At 40.2% G+C, this 19,621-nt stretch overlaps 1 protein-coding gene across 1 annotated transcript in view; it reads left to right on the forward strand.

Moving 5' to 3' along the window:
* LOC113406051 (von Willebrand factor A domain-containing protein 8-like) overlaps positions 1 to 19,621 on the forward strand; it is a 258,349-nt gene that overhangs the window by 50,256 nt on the left and 188,472 nt on the right. Inside the window, exons 5-10 of the mRNA XM_029910690.1 lie at positions 801 to 968; positions 4,829 to 4,993; positions 5,639 to 5,688; positions 5,997 to 6,105; positions 13,192 to 13,296; positions 18,549 to 18,680. Coding sequence (XP_029766550.1) covers positions 801 to 968; positions 4,829 to 4,993; positions 5,639 to 5,688; positions 5,997 to 6,105; positions 13,192 to 13,296; positions 18,549 to 18,680 — 729 coding nt within the window. The remainder of the gene's footprint in view (positions 1 to 800; positions 969 to 4,828; positions 4,994 to 5,638; positions 5,689 to 5,996; positions 6,106 to 13,191; positions 13,297 to 18,548; positions 18,681 to 19,621) is intronic.

A 19,621-nucleotide genomic window follows, 5' to 3' on the forward strand; every position in this document is an offset into this window, starting at 1 on the left:
AGTAGACAGGCCTGCTAGGTGTGGTTCTCTGTCCCCTTCTATGGGCAATTAACCCAGCTAGAGATTAATGAGCCTTAGCTAAGAACCATGTGGCTTTTAGCTTATGCAGTAGAGGCTCATACTTCAGAGGTCCCAGGTTTGATCCCGCCCGGCGACGACCAGGGTCTGTCAGCATTACAGTAAGAGGTGGTTTGAGTCTTGTCGCTGTGTACTTGATTGCTGCTTATGTGCTTTAAGGGCCTGAACCTACCACTCTTGCGTATACAAAGTAGTCATTTACTACATTGATTTCAATGGGACTACTTGCGTTCAGTGAGGTACCACCCAATGTGAGTGTCAGAATTGTGTCTTTCCTTCACTTTGACTCAATAAAGGAATACTTTGTGAACATGGAACAAGTTAACCATATTTGGAGTTTTTATTGTTTTAACTTTTAATATTTAGTTTTACATTCTGTGCTTGAAATATTATCAGATTTTTAACAAAAATATATTGCACAAAAAATTTCCAGTGTTTGTTTTGATGCTGTTTTGTTTCCTGGATTAAATAGTTTTTTAGATAAACACCTACGATAACTAATTCTTTCTACAGAAAAATGTGTTCAATTTAATTGTTATATAAGGGTAAGATCCTCCAAATGCTTCCTAATGGAAATAGTACTTACTACCATGCTAAGTCCCATTGACTCAGATTACTTAAGCATTGATGTGTGCAGGATTAAGCCCTTCATTTTCAGTTGGATTTCATGTGCTATATTATGCTGTATATGTCACTTAATGTTGTTGTTTTTGTTGAAAAAGTGTGCAGTCCGTGCAGCTACAGAAGGCAGAATCCTTGTGTTGGAGGGTTTGGAGAAGGCAGAGCGGAACGTCTTGCCTGTGTTAAACAATTTGTTGGAAAACAGAGAAATGCAGCTTGAAGATGGGCGCTTTCTTATGTCTGCAGAACGTTATGACAAGCTGCTACAGGTACAGGAAAGCATTATGTTGTTTTGAATTTGTGTCTGTTTTTGACAGGGAAGTGACCCTATTAACAATATAAGAGCTGTCCTGAGATAAACAGGGTACATCCCATGGAGGTGTTTCCACCTGTGTGAGGATGTGACTCAAGATGATAGCTGGCTAAGTGAAGGTCATGGGTGAAATCAGCCACTCCGTCATTTAAAAATATTTTTAAAAAATGTCTCCTGAATGTCCTTTATTCTCATAGAGAGAGACTGGTTACTAATTCTGAAGTGAATTCTACTTACTTCTAGCAAATGCATGCTATTCTGATTCACGAAGAAAAACATTTAGAAAGCCCTCTAAAAATCAATGAATGTCTGAAAACAAATGATTAAGGGATGCAATGCATTCCTTGCTGCCATATAATCCTTCGCTCAGAGGTGAAAATAAGCCGGTATGGGCCGGTTCGGCCTACCGGTAAGAAAGTGGCTGCTGGTATGGGCTGGTACACAGCTGACATTAAAGCGCTGCCATGGCAGGGCTTTAAGCACTGTACTGGCAGGGCTGCTGATCGCGGGGGGGGGCAAAAGGAGCAGCGGCCCCGGGGCTCCCTTTAAAGCGGCATCTGAGCCCCGGGTGGCATGGGCTGGGCAGTGCTGAAGGGCTGGCTGGGGGAATCTGGCCCCAGCCCCGCCCCTTCCACTCGAGGCCCCGCCCCTTCCAGGGGCCCAGAGCCGCTCCCCCCTCCTTGCCCAGGACCCTGGCCGCCCTGCATACCGATAAGCCCTTTAAGTTACTTTCACCCCTGCCTTCACTCATCCTATAATTTGCAAAAATATGTGCAAAAGGCCAGTATAAATTACAGGGAGATTATTGGAAATTGATCCCTTGAATAGGAAATGGGATTTTATAATTTCCAGCTGATGAATTTGACCTTTGGTACATTTTTTCAAGTTTTATGAGGCAAAATTAAGTTTGAGCAGGTTGTTTGCCAGTCCTTTGTACTCTACTTCCATGCCCATGGTTTCCTGTCCCATACTCTGTCAGTTTCCTACCATCCACCTGACTCTTACCTATCCATATTTCTTCATATTATATCTACCCCCATCAGCCAGATGAGCAGTAGCTTGTCAGTTTATAATCATTTTAAAATAATTTTAGACTTTTTGGTCTGCATATTTCTGAAACACCTCTGTATGAACATGGCCAGTCTGTAACTTCAGGGGACAGAAAAGCTGAGGTGGGAAATACAAACAAAACATTATAGCTTCTCACGTAGAGGTGCACATACCTCTGTACAAAGCGTGTTTCCACCAGGCGTAATGTACAGGGAGTTAGAACTGGGGCTTTCTTCTACCAGGTTCAAAAAACCCAGCAAACAAGAAATAGCTTAAGCTTGCTTTAAGCAAAGGGGGGAAAAATACAATCCTTCATTTCAAGTCTCGTAAGTAGTGTGTATAGTTCATTGGCTTCTCAATTCTTCATTGCTTCCTGTCCCTGTAGCATGGCCAAACTGGGCAAGTATTCTGTTCTTTCTTTTCCCCTCAGCATTTCAACTGCTCCTTTTTCTAACCCTGTCTTAGTGTGGGATATCAATTATTATGAGCTAATACAAGTTAGAAAAGTTAACTTCAGATCAATTTGAAAAATGTGACTTTAAATGTCCTTATTCTAATCTTTACTAAACTTCCCATAAAACTTCAGTGCTGAGATGGAACCTCATCAGGCTCAGCTTACATGAGTCATAAGAAGGAAAATCGCAAATAGAGCTCTGTGAATAATTGATTTTTCAGTTCGCTGGCCAAACCAAAAAGTTGAAAAGAATAATTTCGGATCAATCTGAAACAAAAATTTTTTGGTCCCTTCAGCAAAACAGCAAAAAAAATTCAGGTCTAGCAAAATTTTCTGTTGCACCAAAATGTTTAATTTGGATTTGGGGTGTTTTTAAGTGCCTTTTTAAATAAAAGGAAAGGCAATTTGGGAACACCATTCACAAAACCACCACAGGATGAAGAGATGGTGTCTTTGCCCTGATACTATATAGTTCTATGGGTAGAGGACTCACCTGGGATGTAGGAAACCCAGGTTTAAGTCCCCACTCTGTCTGATTCAGAGCAACATCTTTAACTTGGGTCCTTCCACTTTGCAGATGTGTGTCCTAACCACCAGGCTATAGGGTATTCCAGGGTGAGTCTCGCCCAGTTTCTTCTGTTGAAGCTGTTTCACTTTGTATTAAATAATTAAATATTCATGGGGCCAGAGAGAGAGAGAGAGAATGGTGGTTAGGGGACTCACTTGGGAGGGGGAGTCCTGGGTTCCAGTCCCTGCTCCAGTGACTATTTAAGTATTTTACACAAAGTGGAACAGCTTCAATAGGAGAGATTGAGAGAGGGCTATTCCAGAATACCATATATGGTTATGGTATTCATCAGGGACGGGGGAGATCTAAGTTCAGGTCCCTGTTCTGAATCATGCAGAGCAGGGACTTGAATCTGGTCTTCAGCATTCCAGGTGACTGCTCTAACCATGAGGCAATAAGGCGTAAGGGGGCCACCACCCCAAACTCCTACTCCTTCTTCCGTTTCATGAAACTACCTTGAAAATATTTTGGCAGAAACTATTTGGCAGATTTGTGTTGAATTCATGAATAGTTTCAGTTGACCTAAAACTGCATTTTTCAACAAATAAACTTTGTCCAAATTTTTGCGCCCTACTCCAACTTAAATACACCCACGCTCCTACATATTATTGCACAACATTGCCCACTGAGCCATTAAATACTGTAACTCATTTCTGAGACATTTGTGGTTGTTGGTTATGCCTTTTTTTGCTTTTAGAGTAGTTCTGATCCATTCCAGTCTGTTTCGGTTAGGAGAGGTAACTTATGAAAATGTAATTAACATATTGAAGTACAAAATGTGGTTATTTATCATAGCTACATTTAAGGAGGAGACATGAAAACTGACCTTAAATTCAAATAGGAATTGATTGAGATTGTGCAGTACGTTTTTTGTACCTTGCTAATGATAAAATGGCTCTAAATTGGCCCCTTAGGTATACTGCTAATGTTATCTGATTTGAATAAATCTCACAGTGATACTAAATCTAATATTGTTGTTTTGTTGTTTGGGGAATATTGTATTACATAAGTTATGGCTCATTTTCTGTTCTTCTCTGTGAATCATTATTCTGGCATTGGGTCTGCACGAAGTAGTCATGTACAATTTGAAGCAAGACTTGATTGTAATGTGGGAAGACTGCAGAACTGTCTTCTTTGTCCACGATGAGTCTTTTCCTGGCAACGTGATTGAAATATACAATATGAAATAGATATTCTCTTCAGAAAAGAGTACAGTGATAAACCTGTATTGTTATTACTTGTGGTAGAGCATATTATATACAAACACAATGTTCTCTTATTCAGAGGAGCATCCCTTCATTATAGTTAAAAAAAACCCAAACTTGCTAAAGTTAGACTTTTAATTCTATAGAAGAAAATAGATAACACAGTTTCATTGTTTTTTCTCTTCTTTATATAGAGAAAGATATTTGTAACTCTAATTCATAGCTTCCAAACTTCGAGCATCTGTGGAAATCCATCATTAGTTTGCCTGAAGGCTGAACTCAGTGAAGCATATTTCAGCCACCCTTACCTTAGAAAGCCTCGATAATATGATCTACCAATTGAATACCTTAAATCAAGATGGAACATTTCATCCTGGCCCCTCTGTGTTAAAGATGAGGGAAGTGGAAGACCAAATTTAACTGAAAGACCACTCTTTTAATCCCTCCCCTATAGGTCTTCAGTCTGTAGCTCAGGCATCAGGGCCTTCATTAAAAGATGTCATTGCATTCTAATTACTACTTTATTTTAATTGATCCAGGAACATACTAAAACTGAGTTAGATGCATGGAAGATTGTTCGAGTAAGTGAAGATTTTCGTGTGATAGCACTGGGCCTGCCAGTACCTAGATATTCTGGTAACCCATTGGACCCTCCTCTTCGTTCTAGATTTCAAGCAAGAGATGTTTATCATCTACCCTTTAAGGTAAGTGCCATTGTAGATCAATTAGAGCTTGTTTACAGAGCAGGACAAATTGACATTTTTAATCTTGTATTTTACATATTATACATTCAAAAATTAATCATTGAACATGAATAAAACATGTTGACCCTTTTTTGGGATGGAGTCATATTGATGCCCAGTAATTACTTAAAAGAAAGAGATAATCTCCAAAGGATAAGTTCATGGAGGATAGGTCCATCAATGACTATTAGCCAGGGTGGGCAGGACTGAAAACCATACTCTGAAGTGTCCCTAGCCTCTGTTTGCCAACAGGGGATGGATCACCTGTTCTGTTCATTCCCTCTGAAGCACCTGGCACTGGCCACTGTTGGAAGATAGGATGCTGGGATAGATGGACCATAGGTCTGACCCAGTATGGCTGTTCTGATGTTTTTATTTTGTAACTAAAATTAATTTCAATAAAACAATATAATCCTAAAACAAAGATATGCTAACCTTTTTTCTTCTTTTAGAAAATTAATTGTGTGTGCCAAGACCAGGCTCTTTGCTACAAAAGGCTCGGTGTCTAATTAGATGAGAAATAGAAAATATCTTGCACAGTATGCACTGTGATCCATGGTATAACCAGAAATTAATTTGATATGTGATGCTATGTTCTATTTTCAGGACCATCTTAAGCTATTATACTCAGTTGGATCAAATGTTTCTGCACAGAGGTAAATTTTCATAATTACAAAAAAGTAAGGTTGAGCGGCTAAATGTTATGTCCTGTCAGGATTGTTTGCTATTTGATCAGAACTGAGTAAATTTTTAGTAAGTATGGGAATATGTTTAAACAGTTTTTCATATATAATTATAGTTTTCATATTGTGAGTCCTTAATTCTTTATAACTTTATTAGATAAAATTTACTTGTATTCAGAAGTTGCTTGAACATCTTATGCTGTGTTTAGCTTCATAGGGCTTAAAATTTTAAAGTATGTTTTGCAAGTATAAAACAGTACAATTTCTTGTTTATTTTCCAGAATCTCTCAGCTCTTGTCTTTTGCTACAACTCTCTGCTCCCAGGAATCTTCTATGCTGGGACTTCCAGATTTTCCTTTAGACAGTTTATCAGCTGCAGTTCAGATTCTGGTATGTGCACGTAACTGTGAAGTGAAATTTTAAAAGTGAGGAATTTCCTCAGATACAATTTGAACGGTTCATATCTTATTACAGTGTCTTTGGAACTACTAGATTAATAACACTAAAAAAATGTGTCTCTCTCTTAATTGGATCTCTTTGGACACATCCTTAATTGGATCTCTTTGGGCACCATAACGTCTGCAGAGATCCAGATGTAAGATCAGGAGCTAAATTAGTATGCATCATGAGACAAGAAAGATTTCAGCAGAGCTTCGTGTATCTTGGTGTATTGAACAATGATTAGATTCAGTGAATTCATTAGGTGTTAACCAGTTAGGATTAGGATTAACCAGTTGATTTAGAATTGATTTAGGTGTGTTTATTTGGGGGGGGAGGAATTTGTGACAATTTCTCTCAAAGAAACTGACTTATTGATACCACATAAAAACTACGAAGTGATAAGCACAGAAATTAGACCAATTTATAGTATGCTTTAGGAAGGGAATATATGTTGGATTTTTAAATACATTATAGCATTTTATTCTTCTAGCTCTGTAGTGAAAATGACTTTTAAATGAATGTCAGACTGCTTCCAAAATAGTGGAAATAAAATGTTCCCTCAGCTATTTATCTGACCTGAGGGGTGAAGGAAGAATTTTATTTTATGTTAAAAAATGTAGTGTGTTATCATTGTGTGCCAGTTTCTGGTCTATTTATAGCTTCCTAAACCAGGTTCTCAACTTTTTCCATACTGTGGCCCTGTTCCCCTCTGGGACCTTGGGTTCCTCCCCTCATCTGGCTGGGACCATTAACCATTTAGCAATATGGGAAAGGCAAGGTGGTTGCTTGCGCCCCACCTCCCAACATATGTTTGCAAGCTCCTGCAGGGCCACGACTCCCAGACTAAAAACCCCTATCTGAAACAGAAGGCTTTTTCTAGTGTGGAGTGATGAGGAGGCTAATCTCATCTGTGCCATTGTAATTATGTTCTCTTTGAGATATTGTAGGCAAAGTATATGGTGTCCCTTACAGAAAGAGCTTTTTAAATGCAATAAAGCTAAGTGAATGGCTGATCACCTGAGCAGTACATTTTATCTAGAATGTGCTCCAATGGATGATTTTTACTACATCCATTTATAATGCTCCAGATTCAAGGAGCATCACTGAACAACAAAATGAGTTGAGTTACATATTTCAAAAAAATATTCTTGTGCCAGGATAGTTCATTGCTGTTTTGCCCATATACATTGGGGATATGTGCAAACAAAAGGAACTAGAGAATTTTGAGTGAAAAATCTATTTTGTTTTATTTAGGGCTTGATTATGCAACCATTATTCACCTTGGTGAGCACTTAAACAAGTAGTTCTTCGAGTGCTTGCTCATGCCAATTCCAAGTGAGTGTTCATGCACAGTCGTTGGAAGGTTTTTCCCCTAGCGGTACCCGTCGGGTTGGCTGTGGAGTCTCCTGGAGTCACGCCTTCATGGCAGTGTACGTAGGTCCCTGCCTACCCGCTGCCTCTTCAGTTCCTTCTTACCGCCCGTGACGGTCATTGGAGCTGCTTCTTCTCTCTTGCTATGGGAAGCGATCCTCTAGTGATCTTTGTCTTTGTACCTGTAAATAGTTAACTTAGTATTAGTTAGTGTTTCAAGTAGTTTTTATAGTTGGTTAGATAAGTTTCTGTTAGGGTTTCCCCACACTGCGTTCTTTCCCTCCTGGGGACTCTCTCCTGGGGACGCTCTCCAGACCGACAGGTGCAAGATCTGCAAAGGCTTCCGCCCAAGATCCAAAAAGGAGAGAGATTTTAGGTTAAAACTACTCATCATGGAGTCAGCTCTCTGTCCCCAGCCGGCACAGCCTGCGTCAGACCCAAAGTCCAGCACTTTGATGCGGAGCGAACCAGCTTTGGTGAGAGAGACTCTGGGTCCAGAGACCCCTGGCACCGCCACTCCCTGGCACCGAAGAACTCCACTGTGACTACCCGGCACCGCTTGCACTCTCCAGTGCCGCACAAGAAGCAGAAGAGAGCCAAGAGGGGGCGTTCGCTCACAATTAGAGCAGTGGAGCATGAAAGCGATAGCGGAGTGCATCCCGTGCCTGGACACTCAGCCCGTGCTCCGGCTAAACCGGTACCATCAACTCCGGCCCTGCAGAGAGATCTGTTGAGTCTGGTACTGGTGGACTCCCCTGCGCGGGATAGTTTGGTCGAGGATCTGGATCTTCCGTCCACCCCAGACATATTCGAGGCGGCCAGGGACCTCATAGCTATGACAGCTCAGCAGGCACCGGCACTGCAAACAAGCGCCGTGCCATCCAAGGGCAAACCAGCCATAATGCGGCACCGGTCGCCCTCCCCTCGACACCACTTCCCGGCACTACCCCATTTGGCACCCCTGTGGTCACCGAGATCGGACTAGATGACCTCCTGAGGTCCCTTCCAACCCTGATATTCTATGATCGGAGTCATTTAGACTCAGAGCCAGAGTCGTATGTCTCAAAATGGAGTCGGCAATGTTACTCCCACTTAGAGGATAGGGTTCATTGGAGCTCTCCTAGACTCAGGTCAAGCCAAAGCATTCCTTCCAGAATCGTGTTTTTTGACCATGGGCACCATCATAGAGGGCTTACAATGATACCCCACTGCTATGGCACGAAATTGCCTGAAGCTGCTCAGTCATATGGCTGCTTGTACATATGCAGTTCAGCACGCGAGACTGCGGCTCCGATCTCTTCAGGCCTGGCTAGCCTCAGTATACAGGCCAAACCGAGACCGCCTAGACAAGATAGTCACTCTTCCTTCTCCAGTTATTGAGTCCCTCCTGTGGTGGCAAGCGGTGTGTGCAGGAGTACCCTTCTCCAGGCTCCAATCCTCGCTGTCTCTAGTCACGGATGCATCGTCGATGGGATGGGGAATGCACCTTGGAAGACTCAGGACTCAAGGTCTCTGGTCCCAGGCAGAACTTTCACTGCACATCAATGTCAGGGAGCTAAGAGCGGTTCGCCTTGCTTGCCAGACATTCCAAACCCATCTGGAGGGCAGATGTGTATCGGTATTGAGCGACAATACAACAGCGATATTCTATATAAATAGATAGGGCGGTGCTCGCTCCTCTCCCCTATGCCAGGAAGCCTTCAAACTGTGGGACTTCTGCATTGCCTACTCAATACATCTAGAGGCATCGTACCTTCCAGGCTCTCAGAACGAGCTGGCCGATCATCTCAGTAGGTCTTTTCACAATCACAAGTGGTCACTCCAACCGGATGTCGTGATCAACATCTTCCAACGATGGGGATTTCCCCGGATAGACTTGTTCGCAACAAGGCACAATAGGACATGTCAGCAGTTCTGTCCCTTCCTGAATCAAAGCTTGGGCTCGCTTGCAGATGCTTTTCTTCTCCCTTGGAAGGATCACCTGCTGTATGCATTCAAGCCCTTCCTGCTTGTACACATGGTCCTGCTAATGGTCAGAAGAGAGGGCGCATCAATGATCTTAATAACATTAGCATGGCCATGTCAGCACTGGTTCACCACACTCCTAGACCTGTTGGTGGACATGCCCATAACTCTGCCGCTGATCCCAGACTTGATCATACAGGACCACGGCCAGCTCCAGCATCCTAATCTAGAGTCTCTGCCCCTCACAGTGTAGAAACTCCATGGCTAAACCCCTTGGAGCTCACATGCTCACACCCTGTTAGGATGGTTCTCCTTGGCAGCAGGAAACCATCCACTAGAGCCACTTATTTGGCTAAGTGGAAGAGATTCTCTATTTGGTCATTACAAAAGGACACTCCACCTTTGCAGTCATTGATTCCCTTTATCCTGGACTATTTATTACACCTGAAACAGCAGGGCCTGTCAGTGTCATCAGTAAAGGTGCACCATCTCAGTTTTCCATTCGGGTTCGGCTGGCTGGTTGGTTTTCGGCAACCCTATGGTTTGCCACTTCCTCAAAGGACTAGATAGACTGTACCCTCAAGTAAGATCGCCAGTCCTCCCAGGGATCTCAACCTGGTACTCTCAAGACTGATGGGTCCTCCCTTTGAGCTCTCTTGTCTACCTTTCCTGGAAAGTAGCGTTCTTGGTGGCTATAACTTCAGCCAGGAGGGTGTCTGAGTTTAAGGCCTTAACTTCTGAGCCCCCGTACATGATCTTGTATAAGGACAAGGTGCAGTTGCAGCCACACCCAGCTTTTCTCCCAAAGGTAGTTTCACAATTCTACGCGAACTAGGACATATTTCTTCCAGTATTCTTTCCTAAGCTGCATGCTAGCCACCAGGAGCGAATACTCCACTCCTTGGCTGTCAGGTGAGCGTTAGTCTTTTACATCAAAAGAATGAAGCCTTTTTGGAAATCAATGCAACTCTGAATTGCGGAGCAGATGAAGAGACTTCCAGTGTCATCCCAAAGAATCTACTCCGGCAAGAAGGAACTGAAGAGGTGGCGGGTCGGCAGGGACCTATATACACTGCCACGAAGGTGCGACTCCAGGGGCTCCACAGCCAACCTGTTGGGTACTGTTATGGAAAAAACTTTCCGACGACTGTGAATGCGGCACACACACCTACTTGAAATGGACATGAGCAACATATCTCGAAAAACAACAGTTACGAGAAGGTAAGCAACCATTTTTTTCATTCATCTGTGTAAGTGTTGCACAATCTAACACTTAATTATGTAGAATGCCAACTGTAGAGCAGGTAAATTGAGCAGTGATTGGGATTTGAATTTTCTGGAGTTTCTTTTTCTCCCATTGAAGAATATACGTATATAATACCTTTTGTGATTCGCAATGACATTCATAGCTATGATCAGCTTTTTATTTCTTTTTACTTTACTACCATAACTCAGTTATTTATGGGCTTGCCTAGTACAAAAAAAAAAAAAAGGGAAACAGAGACATATCAGTTATTACTCACACTTAGTAATCAAATTATTTTAGACTGCTAATACAATTTATTTTTTCTGCAAATAATTGGAAGTAAAGTGTAGTAATTTTTAGTAACCTATTTCTAAGCTAAACAATATTAACTGAACTATTCAGTAATTGAATTATGAAGTAAAATGTGTACAGTGTAATGGAATCAATATTTAATTATTATAAATTGCTCTGAATGGCTAAACCATGCTGCAGATTTCTGTAATACAGATATTTATTTATTACTTCAACGAAACTACCCATTGCATTGCATTTCTTTGCTCGGAGATATTTAGAAAATACATGTAAGCATGATTTATAATATATTATAGTGTGCCATTCACATAATGATTCAAGTAAGTGCAGCAGTCGCAGTAAAACACGGCTTAATTTATAAATATCTTGTAGGGAGGGTGAAAGAACCTTTTTAGTCCCAAGTACCTAATAGCCAATATTGCCTAAACTTAAATGTCATAGCTGAGTTTCCTCATAAACAAACCTTGCTTTACTACAGTTATGGCTGCTGTTAGTTTTAGTTCCTTTTTGAGAAGTGATTAAAAAGTATACCCTTAAGGACCCCAAAACATTAGAATTTAACAATGTTAACATTTTGTAACCAGTAACTCTTCTTGAGAAGTCCTACCATCACTGTATACAAAGTTAAGTCTCTACACCCAAGAAAAGCAGATTGCAGGTATCAGAAGTGACAGAAATGGGCCAGATCTCTCGACTTGCATATGAAAATGGATCTAAATAGAAAACTGAAGATAAAAGAGAAGTGTGAAGGGGCAAAGTGTCACATTGGTTTCAGCATTAAAATGTTTCTAAACTGCGTCCACTTTTAATAAATATTGTCTTGCATGTGAGTCTTCTCTGTTCTTTTTATAGTTTCACACTCCTATCTACTTTTATGGGAAAGTGTCTTTCTGCAGTTTAGTGGCATCAATCTCCAGTAATTTTTATTGATCTCTCTAAGGTAGTTCTGTTGTTGGCTTGTATTCTAAATGATTATCCTCCTGTTGGCCTTCAACATGCTGCAGCCAAAATGTCTCTTCCTTTCCTGATGCTTTAATTGTTGCCCTACTGGCTTCCTGTGTTTCCACATAAAGTTCATGCTCCTCCTCACTGTCAAGACTGTGTTGCATAGCTCTTGTCTCCATTTTTGACTTTTTTTCCTATTACACCTTCTTTTATGTTTTATTCTTTGCCAATCCTTGCCTGCTTTCGCCCAATCTTTCACCTCTTTCTCCCACTCATATCTTCATTCCTTTCATGTTACCTCCGATACTTGAAACAGCCTCACTGTCTAGTGGGCCTCACCACATTGTTCTCTTCCTAAAAGTGCCTTTTGTCTTCCCTCCCACCATTTATGACTTAAGTAAAAAACAAACAACCCCCCCAACCTAGTAAATATTTATATTCTATCAATTCTGTTGAAATCCAGTCAAATTCTGTTAAGATCCAATTACAAGATGCATGCCTAACCTCTACAATGTATATTGATGTAACTGGTGCATCTAGACCCTCCTTCTCACTTTGTCTAACCTGGATTATAAACTCTTGGAAGCTGAGATTTGTCTTTTTAGCACCATTCACACCTATAGTGCAGCAGAAACAACAAAAACAAAATCTTATCTGCTCACAGACTGTCCAAGTGTACTGAATTTCTTGGTTACAGCACTTTTTAAAAAACATACCAGATTCTGATCACTGGCAGTCTGCAGTGGAGGCCAATATATGCAATAAGCAACTGCACCACTCTTTACTTCTCCCTGATGTCTTCCAAGACCTCAAGGGAGTCAAGTAGCGCAGAGCACCAGAAGGAAAGACAGCAGCTGTCATATCTTGAAACTACGCTGCCTCCTCTGCATGATGTTAGAAATCAACAGCTGGGGGCTCATTCTTCAGTTCATATCGAGATTCTTTAGATTCTGCAGTTTCAACAATTGATCCTTCCCTCCACCATCAGAAAAGAACATGAGACCCAGTGGGAGTGGAGGTGGGGAGGTAGGCGAGACAGCTATTGGGGAAGCATGGATGAAGTGTCCCTGGTTTTGTCTCAAAAGCTGAACGGTGCACTTGTTTGTTGTCATTCCTCTTTTGCAGTTGTCAGTATAATGTGTTCCAGGTTAATGGATAATGGAATTAATCTTTCCTGTATTTTTATTTCTAATTAGGATTCCTTCCCTATGATGTCAGTCCAGCATATAATCAAATGGCTTTACCCTTATAATGTTCTACTAGGAAAGGAAGGCAGGACTGCAGTAGAAGATGCATTAAAAGTGAGTACTGTGCATTTTATATACAAATCCCAGAGAGCAGTGAGTTACTACAATAGCCCCACTAAATTATAAGAAGACATCGAAGCAATGCTAATTATTTAAATAATATATGTTAATGCCGATATTAAAAAAAGTTTTTGAACAATACCTTCATAAACCAACAGATTTCATTAGATGATGAGTGTTTTATATCTTCTAGTGAATTTAGGCCACAGTTCACAGGTTCTTAAACACATGTATAACTTTAACAATGTATTAGTCCCATTGATACAATGTAACTACTCACATGTTTAAAGTGAGGCATGTGCTTAAGTGCCTTACTGAATCGGGGCCTTAGAGAGAAGATATTCATGAGGTAGGTCTTTGTCACTAAAATGGAAAATAATAATTTTCTAAAATTCATAAACGTCTTATAAAATTAATTGTAATTAAATTATTTCACATGAAAAATATTGAGTGTCTCATGATAATTCTACTAGTTTGTTTATCTTTATGGGCATTTGTGTCTGTTAAACCTTCAGTTAATCTATAGAGCTTTCTGAAATAATGCTGAACAAAAACCATCAAACGGAAAAAAAAAAAAAAAAAAAGAAAGAGAAAATGCTTATTTTATCTCTCTTCTTTTCCCTGCCCACCTTCTCATCCCTCCAGCATTTTCATAGATTCATAGTCTTTTTCAGAGTCATTAGTTCCAGATAGAATTTCCCATCTTGTAAGTATGCCCTACATTCTTTTTTACTTTACATTTGGCCATATTGAAAGGCTTATTGTTTGCTTGTACCCAGTTTATTAAGCAATACAGGATCTGTCCTCTTCATTATTTACCACTCCCCCAATCTTCGTTTAATCTACCAACTTTATCAGTAATGATTTTGTTTTCTTCTGGGTCATTGATAAAAATATTAAAGAGCATAGGGCTGAGAATCAATCCCTGCAGAACTCAGCTAGAAACATACCCGCTCAGTGATGTTTGTCATTGACTGTTACATTTTGATGACATAAATCTGTTATCCAGATTTTGATAAATTTGCTGTGTGCCATATTGATTTTGTATTGTTCTAGGTTTTAATCAAAGTATTGTGTGGTACCAACACAAATGCCCTACAGAAGTCTAGATGCATTGCATCAGCACTGTTACCTTTATCACTCAAACTTGTAATTTCATCAGAGAGTATCAAGATTGTTTGACAAGATCTATTTTCCATAAACACATGTGGTTGGCATTAATTATATTACCATTTTTTAATTCTTTATTAATTGAGTCCTGTATCAGGTGTTCCATTATTTTGCCCAAGTTCAGTGTCAGGCTGACAGGCCTATAATTACCTGGGTCATTCCATTTGCCCTTTTTGGCACAACGTTTTCCCAGTCATCTGGAACTGCCCCAGTTTTCCAAGATCTATTTAAATCAATATTAACTGTTCAGAGAGGTCCTTGGAGAGGTCTTTTAAAACCCTTGGGTGTAAGTAATGTGTACCTCTTGACTTTAAAATGTCTTAATTTTTAATAGTGGGTATTTAATATCCTGCTTAGTTAATGCTGGAATGGAAAGTATTTCATCATAGGATATGCATACATCATCTGGCTTTTTCCCATATATGGAACAGAAATATTTATTGAACACGTTTATCTTTTCTGCATTATTATTGACCATTTTACCCTTTCCATCTCATAATGGACCAATACCATTAGGGTACTTTTGCCCTGATACACTAAAAAAACATTTCTTATTGTCCTTAGCTATGTTAGTTGTAGATATTTCCTTGTGTCCTTTTGCTTCCTTTATCAATTTCTACAATTTCTAGGTTTAATTTATATTCATTGCTATCAACCTCTCCTTTCTTCCACCTTTTAAATTTATTTATTGCTTCTTTCACGTCCCTAAGCCAGTCTGGTTTTTAACCTGTGTAGTGTTCTTCCTCAGTTGTGTTTTTTTGGGAATTCAGTAAAATGTGTTTCAACATCTCTCAGTTAACAGTTATATTTTTTCTGTTTAAATTCTCCCAGCTGATTTGGCTCATAATTGTTTCCAGCTTTGTGAAACTGGTCCTTTTAAAAGTGCCCCGTATAGATATTACTGGTTGGAACTTTATTGTGTTTGCACATAACAAATATAGTTAAATCATGATCACTTGCACCAAAGCAACCATTAACTTTTAATTCTAAGATCATTTCCTCTTTATCTGACAAGATGAGGTCTAATATAGAATTCCTTTTATATTAGATGCAATGCTTTGTGAGTTAGGTAATTGTCATTTATACTACTTAGAAATTCCAAAGACGTTTTACTGTTAGCAGCTTAAGACTTCCGGTTGAGTCGGGCAGGAAATGGTTTTTTCCTGTTTCTAATTGGGACAAAAAGTCAATCTTGGACATTTTTGTGAACTGAAAAATCCAGGAAAAAAATAATTAATTCAGATCAATCAGAATGTTTCAGTTTTGGCCATTTTTATTTTTTATTATAATTAGCTTAGATTTTGATACAGAAATTCATTTCAAACTGGAAGACTGGAATTTTTCATGTATAAAATGTCAAAACATTCTGAAACTATTTTCAACATTTTTTCGAGTCAAGAAATTCATTGAAACTGACCATTTACTGTGAAAAGTTTTGGTTTCTATTAACCTATTCGCTGATGAAAAGAAATCTCATTGAAAAATTCCCTACCAGCTCTAACCTCCAGCATTGTTACTCAGATTGAAGTCACACACGATAATGCTTTTTTTCCCCCTTACACGTTATATAGGTAGGTCCTGAAGGAGTCGGTTACCTTATTCTTGAATGTGATTTGGGGGTGTGTACCCATTTTGAGCTTTATCTGTTACATAGTCAGTATTCTCTTTAATTTCAATAAATTTTTTGAGTAATGATGGAAACTTTAAGGAGTCTGGTGATTGAAACTTTAATATATTCATGGCCAATCCTTTCTTTATGTTGTGATTTTTAATTTATGCTGTTGGCACCCAGAGCATTAGATAGAAATCTATAGTTGTATTTGAGAAATGTGAAGAAATAAAACGTTTCCTTCCCTTGTTATAATTGCACCTGGAAATGATGCTGTAATTATAAGAGTCTGTCAGCATTGCATGTGGAAATAGCTTTGGACCTGATCCAAAGTCTATTGAACTCAATGGGAGTCTTTTTGTTTACTTCAGTTAACTTTGCATCAGGGTCTCTAACTTGCCAATTAAAATCTTAGTTCAAGATGAAACTCAGAATGCACATTCTCAGCTTTTTTCTGTTGTTCTTCCAATGTTTAGTGATGGTTGAAATTGGTTCAGCTGTTAAAATAAAAATAGAATTGTTGGCAGTTTTGCACTAAAGTACACTTATGCTTTTTTTTAAAAAGTTCATGTTTAAACATGAAAAATTTGTAGCCTTTTAGTCCAGAATGTGAATCTATGAGAGTGAAGAGCCAAAGTATGTGTCTGATTATGTTACAAAAAATAATTGTGTTTCGAACCTTAATTTACAATGCTATGGTATCTTGTACAAATAAAGATACATCAATTTTATTCTTTGAAACACAGTTTTAATAAAAGCAATCGAATGCACCTAAAATAATGTGAAGCTTACTTTAATGTTTTCAAGAGACAAAGTGTGTGAAGTAATACCTTTTACTGGATCAACTTCTAGTGGTGAGAGAGTTTAGCTTACATAGAGCTCGAAAGCTTGTCTCTCTCACCATGGAAGTTAGTCCAATAAAAGATATTACACAACATGGCTATAACAACACTGCATCAAATGTTTTCATCACAGCAGCAATCTTCATTATCTGAATTACCAGACAGATATTTATCATGATATTTGAACTCTGAACCTTCATAACCTAGTTCCTACAGAATATCCTTTCACCTGCATGGAACATGAGGCTATGGCCAAGATGGCCAGCCAAATTTAAGATGCTCTGGAACCAATTTTTTAAAAATGAGTTAGGGTCCTTTTTGCTTCTTGATTATGTAGAAAAAAGACCAAAAATCATTTCCCAAATAAGTGTGGGTTAGGTTTTTTACTTGTTTTTTACCTCTGAAATAGCAGGTTTTATGGGAGGACTTTTTGGGGAGTCTTAGGCCTGGTCTACATTAGGAAGTTAAGTCAGTTTAATTACTTCTGTCAGGGATATGAAAAATCCACACCTCATTGTGGCTTAGTTAAGCTGACCTAAGTCCCCAGTGGAATCATTCCGTCAGCCTGGCTATTGCCTCTTGGGAAGATGGATTAACTACAGCGATGGGAGAATCCATCCCATCAGCATAGGTAACATCTACATTAAAGCCTTACAGTGGCACAGCTGTGTTGCTGTCGTATTTTAAGTGTAGACAAGTCTTTGGATGTATGTGGCGAACGCTCACACCTTTATTGAAGTGTGTGTTTGTGCGCGTGCGTGTTGAATCTTTCACATGGACATATCCTCTCTTGGAAGTGTTCATTAGGCACTAGAGTTAAAGAGGTGTTAAGAAAAAAACAAACCGTAGTTTAAAAAATCTGACTCAAAATCCCTTGCTCTCTATTACCTAGCTTTCACTCCTGCATACAGTGTAGAGTGATGGAGGGCAGAGGTGGTGGTAAAATGGGCAAAAAGGCAATATTTCTTCCTTGGCCTATTAAAGGCTATATAATAAAAGTGTCTTGTGTGTTGGGAGCCCTCAACTTTCATTACACACAAGGCTGTTAAACTAAATAAGCATCTTAACTTGATGCATATTTTTTTTTAAGCTGGATGTTTCTAATACCCAAGTGGTCATAATAGCCCTCAAAGATAAATGGTGTGGGAACATACGTGCTGGAGGCTTGGAACTTTATTTCAGTCTGTCTGGCTTCAAAATCAACAAGTCAGCAGTGGGAAGTTATATCGTTAGGGCTATCTTGCAATCAGAATATCCTAGATTTTTTTTTATTTAGAAAAGAAACTTCAAAATCTATATAACAGAAAATTCTATACCAAGATCTGGAATTCATGGATTTTTCAGAATTCACGGATTTCTGTTGTCCCATCTCATGACTTAGTTTAATTTGTTTGACAAGAGGAGCAGCAAGCTAATAGTTGAATAGAGAACACTTAGTAGATACATACTGATGTTAGCATCTTACAAGGTCCATTTTAACTTTTCCAGTATTAAGTTTCTTACAGCAAATGGATATTGAACTTCAGAAGAAATTAGTCTTGCATCAATTTCTGCCATGTTTTTAGTGGAAACATTTAAAAACATAGTACTATATTAAATAATTACTACTTTCTCAATTTTTACAGCGTTTTGAGCTCCAGGATTCAGAAAGCCCTTTGCTTCCCAGTAGGATTAAAAAAGTGGAACAAATACATGGAAGCAAGACCTTACAGGCTGATGTAACTGTCCAGATTGCTGAAAAAGAAGTGAAATTCCAGGTAATGATTTACAGGTTCAACAAGCTATATCGGGGTGGGCAAACTGGGAATAGAAATTGTATGGCGGGCCACGAATGCTCACAAAATTGTGGTTGGTGTGTGGGAGGGGGTGTGGGCTCTGGTTGGGGGTGTGGGCTTCGGGGTGGGGCTAGAAATGAGGAGTTCAGGGTGCGGGAGGAGATGCTAGGTTGGGGCAGGGGAGTGGGGTCCGGGGGGGTCAGGGTTCTGGCTGGGGGTGCGGGCTCTGGAGTGGGGCTAGGTATAAGGGGTTTGGGGTGCAGGAGGGTGCTCTGGGCTGGTATCGAAGGGTTCAGAGGGCAGGAGGGGAATCAGGGCTGGGGCAGGGGGTTGGGGCGCGGGGAGAGGCTCAGGGGTGCAGGCTCTGGGCAGCACTTACCTCAAAGGCTCCTGGAAGCAGCGGCATTTCCCTTCTCTGGCTCCTACGTAGCTCTGCATGCTGCCCCGTCCGCAGGCACCGCCCCTGCTGCTCCCATTGGCTGAGGTTACCGGCCAATGGGAGCTGCAGAGGCAGTGCTTGAGGCGGGGGCAGTGTGCAGAGCAGAGGCCTCTGGCTTCCCCTACGTGTAGGAGCTGGAGCGGGGCCATGCGGCTGCTTCCAGGAGCCACGTGGAGTGGCCCCTGACCCTGCTCCCCGGCTGGGGTGCTGGAGCAGGGCAAGCCCCAGACCCTGCACCCTAGCGGGAGCTCAAGAGTTAGATTAAAATGGCTTGCGGGCCGTATCCGGCCCGCGGGCTGTAGTTTTCCCACCCCGAGCTATATTCTTGGTTTCATATCACTACTGCAAATTTGTTACGCTACTTTCTGTTGACTCTCACCTACATTTAATGCTCAAAGTTGATAAGGAATTTGACTGAGAGCCTCGATGAATATCCACTTTTTATGGTAATTTTTTAGCAAATGTCATTTATGAACTGGAGAGT

This window comes from Terrapene carolina, unplaced genomic scaffold (assembly GCF_002925995.2).
Source record: "Terrapene carolina triunguis isolate 2854851 unplaced genomic scaffold, T_m_triunguis-2.0 Scaffold17, whole genome shotgun sequence".
Lineage (NCBI taxonomy): Eukaryota > Metazoa > Chordata > Testudines > Emydidae > Terrapene > Terrapene triunguis.